Genomic DNA, 12785 nt, shown 5'->3' on the forward strand with positions numbered 1-12785 from the left:
TGTGTGGCATGGCACATGCTCGCATGTGCACAGGTTGCTATGTGATCCATGGTAAGCAAGGCCCATGCGCGCGGTTCCTGGTCTCCCTCCCTACTCCACTGGGAAGGGGACAGTGATGGCACTTACATTGTGTGGCCTCCCTGGACGACCCCGGTGACTCCACTGCTGGAACAGCTCGGGGGTCCGGCCAGCATGGCACCTTCCGTGGCTCCCTCCTTGGCGGCTCCTCCTCCATGTCCTGGTCAGGGCACTCTGCTCTCGGCTCGCTGCCCCCTGGGCTGGCATGGACCGTCTCACCTCCCCAGGATGTGGTCCAGGGCCTCGAAATAGGGGCAGGTGAGTGCCCCTCTTGGGGAGCTGCCCTGTGTGGTCCTGCATATCCCTGCCTCAATTCTTTAATTTTCATGCGCACCTGTTCTTGGGTGTGCATGTGGCCTTTAGTGGCCAGGGTGGCAGCTATGTGGCTGTAGACGGCCGCATTCCTCCGTCTAGTGCAGAGATCATGGATGGTGGAGGCCTCCCCCCAAACCTCAATGAGGTCCATGATCTCCGCACTAGTCCAGAATGGCGCCCACCTTCTCCGGCCCCTGGCTGACTCTTGGGAACTGGGGGACTGTGCGGGGGAGGACTGGCTGGATCTGGCTGCCCAGCTCATCTTGGGCCACTGTGTCAGGGTCAGTGACTGCAGGCTCTGTGCTTGCAGGCCTGTAGCTGGCCCATGCAGTGTGGCCAGAGTCTACCCCTTTAAGGGCTCCGGGGTTGGGGAAGAAGAGAGAGAAGTTTTCCTGGTTTGGCCCAGAGTGGCCACCAGGGTTCCCTTGGAAGGGCTGGAGGCCCCCTATTTCGAAATAAGCATCTACACAGCGCTTATTTCGAATTAGCCATTTCGAATTTGGCGTTATTCCTCACAGAATGAGGTTTAACTAATTTGAATTAAGCGCCCCGCTATTTTGATTTTATTTCGAAATAGCGGTTTGCCTGTATAGACGCTAGTAAAGTTAATTCAAAATAATGGCTGTTATTTCGAATTAACTGTGATGTGTAGACATACCCCAATATCCTGGGACTGACGCAGCCACAACTACAGTGCCTAACTCACTCACACACATACCAGCCCTTGGTAGTATTTGATAAATACATATTTTTTAAAAAATATATCAATACAGCTCTTGCTCTGACAAAATAAATGAAACTGAAGTACACAGCATATAGTAGTTAGATGAGACTTGCCTTCTGGTATCCATATGGCAATAAAGGTTATATGTTTTAACACTGGCCCCTTAATATGGGCATTAGATTCTGACATTTGCTTATCTAGAACAGCTAACCTATGCGCATGCTGAAACATGGAGGGCATGTGAGTTTATGTGTGCATATATTAGGTAATCAGGCTGAAAAAACTTAATTCTGCTGGCACTGAAGATTTTTTTTAGTTGAATTCTGTTTCCCAGAAATTAATGGCCTGTTAAATTAAATGACAGCAACAATATCTTGCAGATGGAGAAAGATGTACACCTGAGAAAATGCTAACATGAGGACTTTAAAAAAAAATAGTACCTGTTTGGGTATTCTTTGATGATCTGATATATGCTAATCTTAATGGTTTCATTCTCAAACCGATTGTAGCTTCGGTCCTTGTAAATCCGGAACTCAGCTGCTGTCACTGCTTCTCCATGTGGGATTTGAGTCAAGTCAAATCGAAACTCTTTGTAGTGCCTTCTTTGATGAGAAAAGTCTTTGTCTCTTTCAACTATGAAAAAAGATTATTAAAAGGAGTGAAATGTATATACGAATCCAATGATTAACTGTGCATTCACTATGTTTAAAAAAAAACCCAACAAACTGGCTGATATAAAACTGCAAAAAAGAAAGCCATAAATCCAGACATACTTCCAGTTAAAGGAAACTTCACAAGCCAAATGGTCTTCAGTTCAAGAGTAAAAACCCTCCGTGGTTTTATATAAATTCCAGAAATCAGAGTGGAAAGAATATCAAGAAAACTGAAAGAAGTCATGTAAAGCAACTAGAAATATGGACAAAATGAAAGTTGCAGAAGGATTTGATACTTGGCTTTAGTTACATGTACAACAGAAATTATTTGAGACACACAAATGATCTTGGCATACATGACTGTATGTAATAATCAGGAAAGAAAACAGGGAAAACTGACTACATCTATCTGAAGCAATAAATTCTGGGACAGTGTTAAGTGCGCCGTAATAGCTACATATTTAAGAAGCAGCTACATCTTATAAATTAACACATGCTGTCATAAGCATAAGTGTCCTCTTCTCATTGGTACGAGCAAGAGAACCGCAAATCAGAACTAAGTGGTTCTGGCACCTAAACTGCAAAATGAAGCAACGCTCCTAGCATAAAAATTCCCCTCCAAATATTTACAGTATATTAATTCTCTGCCACGTTTATATGTATAGTTTCCGATGCTTCTAATTCTTCAACCAAGTTTTACCAGGAGCTTAAATCTAAACTCATAACTAGATAATCAGGACTCCACAGTATTTTAAGAACAGAGAGCTAGGTCTTCAGTTGATATCAATTAGCATAACTCCATTCACATTGCCAGAACTATACTAGTTGAGGTTCTGGCCCAGAGTGTGAAAGGACATCTTTGCAAAATATTTGTATTGATGCATTGAAGAAGCCCACATAACTACTCAATGTGATTTTACATGTACGAAAAACAAACTCATCTGTCATTTTTACGCCTTTTGAGTAACCAAAGGTAGATCTCCTACTGTGTTAGGGTTCTGTACCTTACTATAAAACCAGTGATTGAGAGTTTAACTAGTACGTGTGTACTAGTGATGGGAGATATCCAAAGGGTTCAGAGTTTGAGTTCAGTTGGCATGAACCAACAAACAGTCTCATTCAGTCCTGATGAACCAGAGAAGTCCCACTATGCTTTCTTTCCACACCATCCATTCTACCTGCAAATGTAATACAGGTTGGATCTCCCTGGTTTGGCACTCTCAAGATCTGAGTGGTCCCAAACAAAGAAGTGTGCTGGACCTGGGGAGATGAAGGCTCCTCTCCTGGCCATCAGCCCTACTTTGGCCCTGTTCCTGGGTGCTAACTCTGGCCACTGGGCTCTGCTCCCAGCTACACTGGCCCAGTCCTGGCCAATCAAGGATGTTGTCGGACTAGAGAGTCTTGGATTTTAGAGATTCAACGAGTATTTTCATTTCACTGACCTAGGGTCGTAGCAATTGGCAGTCTGAAACCCTCTACTTTAAAAAATGAAAGGGAAGGAAAATAGGTCTAGATTTTGAGAGTGCATAGTTAAGAACACAAATATAAAAGTTGTCCTTTCAAAAACTTTGAAATCATTTTCAGAACTGAATTTAAAGCGAGTGTGGCAACTCTTAGTGCCAGTCTTTAGCTACTCAAGATCTTAGTTAGCCCAAATGCACATTTTGACTGTAAGGCTCGAGATTTTTGTTCCACGTAAGACAAAAAGGCAAGAGGCAGAAGCATGTAAACTGGCCACTCTGCAGCCAAAGATAAATGGGCTGCCATTGAAGAGAAACAGGATACAGTCTATTTAATAATTCCATCACTAGCTCCTAAATGGCAAGATGTGTACTGAGATCAGACCAGTTTTTAATGAAATGAGATCCTCTGCCCTGCTTACTTAATGCTCTAGTAAAGGATCTACATTTTAAACAGGATGACAAATCAATGTCTTTTTCACTGTTCACAGCTATAATTTGTATTGCACATTCTTAGAAAAATGGACTCCTCCAATGAAATTACAGTATAAAAATATGGCCTATCCTTGTAATGGAAAAGTTTTCACACCAAGCGCAGACACAAGAGAACTGTTTAAAAGACGACTGATATTTAAAAATTATAATCTTTTTTGTATACTCAGAAAAGGAGGGCATGCCAACCAGCAAGCTAGAATCTTTAGCTAGGTTCTTAGAATATTAACCTAAACTTGAATAAGTAATGTATGATGTAGTATATTGACAATTTATTGCAACTGTATCTCAACAAAAAGTTTTTAAAAATACACACTAATGTCTTTCATTATTGAGACAGAGTACAGCATGTAATCATAACGACTTCTTTGGGGTTGTTTTTGCTTTGTTTTAATGCGGTGAAGATCTTTCTATGATTTATTAATGTCATAATTGGGAACCGAAGATTATTTAAGATCATATGTGCCAAGAGTTTTCATTTGTAAAATATTTTTTAAAATAGAATTTAGTTGGGGCCCAACTATGCAACCCTTTAAGTAGTACTTTTTCAAGGAATTCAGTGGGGTTCACAAACAGGGGAAACTGGCAGTCAAAGAAGATTTTGAAATAGACCCTACTGAAACATAATGGATTAAAAAACTAATGTGATATAATAACAGCTATCTATGAACTATAAAAGAGGACAGATTAGGTCATAGACATGGGGGAGTAATATTATTCCTAAGAGAATCCAAATAATCTATGGAAATAAAACTTCTTAATAGAGAATATAATATAGTAGAATCTGTAAACATCCTATGTTAACTCTATATTAGTTGAATTGAATCAATTTCTTACAGGTATGGCTGTAGGGGGGCAGCAGTTAATGGGAGGGATGTGATCTCCACATATGACCCTCCATGTGACTCCTTTCTGCTCTGCCCACAGCCTGGGGCCTCCACAGTCTCCTTGTCCCCTCCCCATCTTCCACCTCCCTTACATGGAACGGGGTGGGATGGGGGACTCTGTGCTCCTTCTGCTGCACCAAAGACTTCGGAATGGTAGGGATAAAAGAAGCAGAATCTGGGGCCTTTGGGCAGTCCCAAGGCAGCAGCTCCTCTGGCATTGCCCGGCCATTTCACACAGATGCAGCCCCACCAGAGGACAGCCAGCATTTTGGTTCTTTCCCAGCTATAGTCCATGGGAGAGCCCCACAGTTTAGGTCTCTTTTGGGAACTGCAATAGGGAAAGAAGCAGAATGTGGGACCAGGTGGTCCTGTGCCAGCAACTCCTCTAGTGTGGTGTACTGCCTCTAGCCCCGTCCCAGCAGGACTGCTGTACATAGCAAGGAGAGCCTACGTGTAAGGTATGGGGACACCAAAGGAGCTGCCAGCATGGGAACACTCAGCAGCCCCACATTCTGTTACTTCTGTGTCTTTACGGTAAGCTGTACCAGCTAGAAATACCTTGCTGGTATGGCGTACCCAGCCATTCTACCCTTCTTGCACTGCTGATACGGGTAAGGGATCCCCTACTGCCAGTTAAATCCTTTCCTGTCCATTAACACAGCTTTAAAGTCCTTTTAAATGCTGAAGTGGCACAAAGGTGTCTATGATGGAGTCAAGGATCAAGTCCCATGACAAAAACATTTTAACTTCGTAGGTGGAAGTTTCTGAAAGTTAAGAGACCCTGAAAAGTCAGGGTCTTATAAAGGAAACCGTAATATTCCTCTATAATATTCTCTCTCTCTCTCTCCCTCTCTCTCTCACACACACATACACACACCCCACAATTCACAGCTGAAATGCACTCATCACAGGGATGGACCACAACAGATGTTTAATGGACATAGCAATACTATGCAACAATTGAGAATAAGGAGTGAGGAAACCATTTGAAATTACAAGGAGAAGTTAAATAAATGGAATATCAATTCCTTGAATTGGAATTTGGAATTTGACTAGAACATCAGAGTCAACGCTCTTAGAAAAGACCAGAAGAAATCTTTTGTCCAGGACTAAAATTTTAAGTCTCAGCCTAAAAATAGAACCTCCAGCTTATATGTTTAACATTACACTGGGCCACTCACTCATCACCAGCTCCAGGGGAATGTTAACAAGGAGTGATTGAGTAGATGACCAACAGCATTTTTTCTGCCTGTCGTCAATATGGCCAATGAAATATTCAGTGTTATAATATATTTATACTAAACTAAATTACAAAAAGAGAAACACCTAACAGTTGCATAATAAAATAGATCATTATTTACCTCAACAGAAAATACTGTGTTATATTTTCTACGGGAGTAAACTTAAATCAATAGAATTGTGCCAATTTTGATTAGCAGAGAATTTGGTTCACTAGAAAAAACAAGTGGACAGACAAAATAGGTATATTCTACAATTCAATTATAAAATCTCTAAGCAGGTATAAAGAAATCTGAATAAGTACCATACACCAAGCACCATTAACAACAACTTTATCACAAAGGGACAATGTATTTTAAGTGAAATTAATTTATTAATGTCTGACTACTGATAACATCATAATAGAATTTGTGAAAGCCTTCTTGATCAAATTGCTAGCTTTGCACACTCAGAAGCTGACTTCATAGCAATCTACCACTTACCATCTACCCATCTCATCACTGGTCATCATCCCCTAGTAGGAGGACCTACCACCATCCCCATCACAATAATTTTCTCAAGGTTATTTCCATTGCTGTGCCTGAGCTGCAAAGTACATACATTTGCACCAGTTGATTTCTGGGTCTGCTTCTCTCCAAAACTGCTCCAAACATGTGCATTCATCTTCTTTTCCAGGCAGGAGATACCTAAGATTCTTTGTCAGCATCATATCTTAAAGGCTTTAATTTTCTTTTTGGCAGCAGCATAACTATCTAAAGATTCACATCCATAGGTCACTACTGAGTGTTAGAGAAAAGGAACTGCCCCCCCAGTAAAAAAGTTTGGCCAGGCCGCTCTTGCTATAGTGGGCTGCAGTACTCCTTGAGAGAAACCGGCCGTACCCTTCCTGCATACCATTGCCTTTAGAAAAAGGGAAGGTGTGAAAAGGGGAAAATAGCCTCAGACTCTCCCACCCGTCACCTTGGTGTGAGAACTGCGGGGCTTACCTGGTCGCATGAAACCTGCACAGTTTCGGCCCAACCCCTGGGACACAGACCCCCCCCCCACTTGGTGACCATTGAGCCATATATGGTAATATGCAAGCACGGGAAAGCGATGTGCAGATTTGGGGATAAATACCCATCGCACGGTTCGCTCGAGGAGGTCTTCGCAACACACGTACCACCGTGCGTGTGCCTTCTCGTATACTGCAAAGCGCTGCCGGCCTGATCAACCGGCCAGCCACCTCCCCCGACTCTTGGAAGGCCTTCGCAACTGAACCGATATCTGTGAAATGTTCCATGTGCTGTGTAAGTTGGTACGTATGATTTGATTTTTTCTAGTATAAGCTTAGTGTTGTAGTTGTTTTGGGTATTACACAGAGTTTGTAATTATCACTGTTATTTAATTAGTGTAGCTGGATATTTTTAAGATTAGAGACTATTCCCCTTGCCGTTCCCATCCTTATATCTCTGACACGTTTAACTAGAAATCATAGAATAAATACTGTAAATTCCTTATTAACACAGTCTATTAAAAATCTTAGAATAAATACTATAAATTCACCACTGTCATAAATAAATATTTTTTATCTGATAAAACTGTCCACCTGGTTCTGTCCCTCCCCCCTTGGGTATGCATCATCGGACCTGTGATTCTCGCGACACTGAGAAAATTTTATATTCAACCATCAAACCATATGCTTCAAGATGAAACTGAGGGGCTACGTCTACACTGGCCCCTTTTCCGGAAGGGGCATGTAAATTTCACCAGTCGTCGTAGGGAAATCCGCGGGGGATTTAAATATCCCCCGCGGCATTTAAATAAAAATGTCCGCCGCTTTTTTCCAGCTTTTAAAAAAGCCGGAAAAGAGCGTCTAGACTGGCCCCGATCCTCCGGAAAAAGCGCCCTTTTCCGGAGGCTCTTATTCCTACTTTGAAGTAAGAATAAGAGCCTCCAGAAAAGGACACTTTTTCCGGAGGATCGGGGCCAGTCTAGACGCTCTTTTCCGGCTTTTTTAAAAGCCGGAAAAAAGCGGCGGACATTTTTATTTAAATCCCCCGCGGATTTCCCTACGACGACTGGTGAAATTTACATGCCCCTTCCGGAAAAGGGGCCAGTGTAGACGTAGCCAGGGAGTTGGAAAATGTCATTGTGGAGCCTTTGGCCATTATCTTTGAAAACTCGTGGAGATCGGGAGAGATCCCGGATGATTGGAAAAAGGCAAATGTAGCGCCCATCTTTAAAAAAGGGAAGAAGGACAATCCAGGGAACTACAGACCAGACAGCCTTACCTCAGTCCCCGGAAAAATCACGGAGAGGATCCTCAAGGAATCCATTCTGAAGCACTTGGAAGCGGGGAAAGTGATCAGGAATAGTCAACATGGATTCATGAAGGACAAGTCATGCCTGATCAATCTGACTAGCTACTATGATGAGGTAATTGGCTCTGTGGATATGGGAAAGTCAGTGGATGTGATATACCTTGACTTAAGCAAGGCTTTTGATATGGTCTCCTATAATATTCTTGCCAGCAAGTTAAGGGAGTATGGATTGGATAAAAGGACTGTAAGATAGACAGAAAGCTGGCTAGACTGTCGGGCCCAAAGGGTAGCGATCAACGGCTCGATGTCAGGTTGATGGTTGGTTTCTAGCAGAGTCCCCCAAGGATTAGTTCTTGGACCGGTTTTGTTCAACATCTTTATTAATGACCTGGATGAGGGGGATGGATTGCACCCTCAGCAAGTTTGCAGATGACACTAAGCTAGATATGCTGGAGAGGTAGATATGCTGGAGGGCAGATATAGGGTCCAGAGTGGCCTGGACAGATTAGAGGATTGGGCCAAAATAAATCTGATGAGGTTCAACATGGAGAAGTGCAGAGTCCTACACTTGGGACAGAAGAATCCCAAGCATTGTTATAAGCTGGGGACTGAATGGCTAAGTAGAAGTTCAGCAGAAAAGGACCTGGTGATTACAGTGGATGAGAAATTGGATAGGAGTCAACAGTGTGCCCTTGTAGCCAAGAAGGCTAATGGCATACTAGGGTACATTAGGAGGAGCATTGCCAGCAGATCTAGAGAAGTGATTATTCCCTTTTATTCGGCTCTGGTGAGGCCACATCTGGAATATTGTGTCCAGTTCTGGGACCCCCACTATAGAAAGGATGTGGATACATTGGAGAGCGTCCAGCAGAGGGCAACCAAAATAATTAGGGGCTCTTCACCTATGAGGAGAGAATGAGGGATTTGGGTTTGTTTAGTCTGCAGAAGAGAAGACTGAAGGGGGATTTGATAGCAGCCTTCAACTTCCTGAAGGGTGGTTCCAAAGAGGATGGAGAAATGCTGTTCACAGTAGTGACCGATGGCAGAACAAGGTCTCATGTTACATGGGGGAGGTCTAAGTTGGATATTAGGAAAAACTATTTCACAAGGAGGGTGCTGAAGCACTGGAATGGGTTACCTACGGAGGTGGTGGAATCTCCATCCCTAGAGGTTTTTAAGTCTCAGCTTGACAAAGCCCTGGCTGGGTTGATTTTGTTGGGATTGGTCCTGCCTTGGGCAGGGGGCTGGACTTGATGACCTCAGGAGGTCTCTTCCTGCTCTATGATTCTATGAGGGAGGCCATGGCTAAGCAAGCCATTCCTAATATTCTTCCAATTTCTTGTACAGTGCAAAGTGGGATGTTAGGCATATCATTTAATTGGATAACTAACGTCACAGAAGAGTTTGGATCTTTTAAGCTTTAACAACATTTATTATTAGTGCTGGTAGATTGTGACAAGTGTGTAAAACTCAACCCTTCTTAACAAATTATTCAATAAAAATAAATATATATTGTAATAAGACGATTTTACAAGCAACACTGTGGTCAGGATCCCAATTGGCCTCCATAGATTCCAAGGCCAGAAAGGACCATAACCACCAGGGGTGTGCACAACGGGGAGGCAAACAGGGGTATGAGCTCCCCTCCCCTCCCAATAATCAGTGGGGGCACAGAATGGTTCTGGCCCCAGGGTTGCAGCAGGGAAAGCGATACTGACAGTTTCTCCTCCCCCATGGGCCATAGCAGGGGCACAGAACGCAACCCTCCAAAAGGGGTCACATTTTTATGCCTGTGCACATCCCTGTTTTTGTATCAGTCTAATCTGATTTCCTGTATAACACTTCTCCAAAATAATTCCTAAAGCAGATCTTTTATAAAGGCATCCAACCTTGATGTAAACATTGTTAGTGAGGGAGAATCCACTAAAAGCCTTATTAAGATGTTCCAGTGGTGCCTTATTTCTAGTCCAAATTTGTGTAGCTTGAACTTCCAGGCACTGGCTCATGTAATAACTTTTTTTCTGACAGACTGATGAACTCATTATTAAATATTTGTTCCCCCATAGATACTTATAGACTGTAATCAAGTCATGCCTTAAACTACTCTTGGTTAAGCAAAATAAATAGAATTCTTTGGTCTAGCCCTAGTTTTCTAACCTTTTAATCATTTTCATGGCTCTTCTCTCAACCCTCTCCACTTACCAATATCCTTATTGAATTGCGGGCACCAGAACAGAACATAGTATTCCAGCAGCAGTTGCACCAGTGAAAATAATTGACATTAAAAAAAAATCTCTGCTCGAGATTCCCACTTATACATTCCATACCTGTAAGCAGTGTTTCTCAAAGTGGCCTGTGTGCCTACTCTGAGAAAGCTACTACCAGGCTATTATAGTTTGTTTTTCCGGCTCAGCAGCCACAAAGCCTCGCGGTTCCCATTGGCTGCGGTTTGCTATTTGAAGCCAAGGGGAGCTGCGGGAAGCAGCATGAGAAACATTGCTGCAAACATTGCCTACATTCTTTGTTCCTAGTATACATTTATATTTAGCCATATTAATGTGCATATTATTTTCTTATGCCCAGTTAACCAAGTGATCCAGATTGCTCTGAATCAGTGACTAATTACCACTTCCCTGATTTTTGTGTCGTCTGCAAGCTGCCAGTGATAATTTTATATTTTCTTCTAGGTTATTGATGAAATGGTTAAACAGCATGGAGTGAAAAAACAATCTCTACAGGACCCCACGGGAAATAAATCTGCTCCGTGACCATTTTCTGTTTACAAAATACATTGTGAGATCCACAAGCCAGATTTTAATCCATTTATTGTGTGCCATGTTACTTTTATACCAAGTTAGTTTGACAGGATTTATTTTCCAGAAATCTGGTCTGATTTCCGTTCATTACATTACATTGTTCTCCTTTAATTTTTATTAATTGAGTCCCAATATCAACTGCTTCATTATCTTGCCCAGTTTCTATGTCAGGCTGATGGGCCTATAGTTATGCAGGTCATAAAATTTATTCTTTTCAAAGCTGACACAAGATTAGGTTTGTACCACTCTTCTGGAACTTCCCCAGTGCTGCAAGATTTATTGAAAATCCACATTAACTGAGCTCCTCAGTTAGCACTTTAAAATTCTTCTGTGCAAGTTATCTGGACCTGCTGATTTAACAATGCCTAACTTGAGTAGCTTCTGTTTAACATCCTCCAGAGAAATGGAAAAATATTGTTATCACTATAAGATCTACTATATCATCTGTTTTCCCCCCAAATATGGAACATCAATATTTACTGAACACATCTGCCTTTTCTGCATTATTGATAATTTAACCATTTCCATTTAGTAACGGATCAATATTATTTTCAGGATTCTTTTTGCTCTCAATTCTCTTAAAAAAAAGCCCTACTTTTTATAGTCCTTAATTGTGCTAGCCACAGATTTCTTCATACGTCCCTTTGCTTTCATTTTGAACTGTAGAAAATTGATAACTTCTGTTTTGTATTCATTACTATCATCTTCCCTTTTCTTCCATTTATTTTAAATATTAAATTACTTTTAATGGCTGCCTTCAATTCTCCTGTAAGCCAGATTCATTTCTTAACCAGTACAAAGTTTCTCAAATGAGGTTTGTGGTTTTTGGCATTTAATAAGGTCGTCTTAAAATGATTAGCACTTATAATTCACATTGTTCTGATTAAATTCTTCCTCCCAGTTGATTTGCCTCATGAACATTTTTAGATTTATAAAACTGGCTCAATTAAAGTACCAGGTGACATCTTACTAGTCTGTACTTTACTCTGGTTGCACATTATAAAAGTGATCAAGTCATGATTACTTCTATCATTATTTTTTTGTTCTCTGATCACTTCTTTTTTAATGTGATAGACAAGATCTAACAGAGAATTCCTCAATGTCAACTGCAACACTTTTTAAGTTAAGAAATTGTTATCTGTAACATTAGAAATTTAGAGGAGAGTTTAGTACTTGCACCGAGAGACCTCTAAAATAGGAAACTGAAGTCCTGCATGATCACTGTTTTTCCCCCCTACACATTATACTTACTCATATTAAAGTTGTGATGTTTCACTACTTAGCTTATTGCCACTGTTTCTCTGTTAAAATGCACTGACAAACGAAGGCAACGCTTGTGGAACTTGTAGATCATTTGACTGTAATAGGTCACTTATCCTAATCACATGAAATTTCACTGTTTGAATTCTTTGCACAAGCATTAAAGTAATCTAGTCAGTTTTGACTACCTCAAGGTGAGAGAGGTTACTGTAAACTGATATACACTACAAACTACACTCGTTTACATCTTGAATACAATGAAATGATAGTTTATCTACAGTAAATACTTGTGGTTATCTTTGAAAACAGGCCAAAGGTTCCATGAGTTTTCTCCTGAAGTTACTCAGTCCTGCTTCTAATGACTGATAATTGAAAGCAGAGGCTGCAAATATCAAATGTGGTAGGTGACAGATAAGCAACAGATTAATGCAAATACTTTGTTACAGGACACTAAAAGGTCAGAGGCACTAGGAATGAGCTATTGTGCTACTGTGAAAAGACAGACATCAAACAGCTATTTACAGCAGTCTTGTTCTTCTCTCCAAAAATTCAAGTACT

The 12785-nt window shown here is 41.3% G+C and overlaps 1 protein-coding gene across 1 annotated transcript in view; it reads right to left on the reverse strand.

Moving 5' to 3' along the window:
* Positions 1-12785, reverse strand: part of BMP5 (bone morphogenetic protein 5) — an 85546-nt gene that overhangs the window by 46194 nt on the left and 26567 nt on the right. The window contains exon 2 of the mRNA XM_006110971.4: positions 1558-1750. Coding sequence (XP_006111033.1) covers positions 1558-1750 — 193 coding nt within the window. The remainder of the gene's footprint in view (positions 1-1557; positions 1751-12785) is intronic.

The sequence above is a fragment of the Pelodiscus sinensis genome, chromosome 3 (assembly GCF_052426305.1).
Source record: "Pelodiscus sinensis isolate ZL-2025 chromosome 3, ASM5242630v1, whole genome shotgun sequence".
Lineage (NCBI taxonomy): Eukaryota > Metazoa > Chordata > Testudines > Trionychidae > Pelodiscus > Pelodiscus sinensis.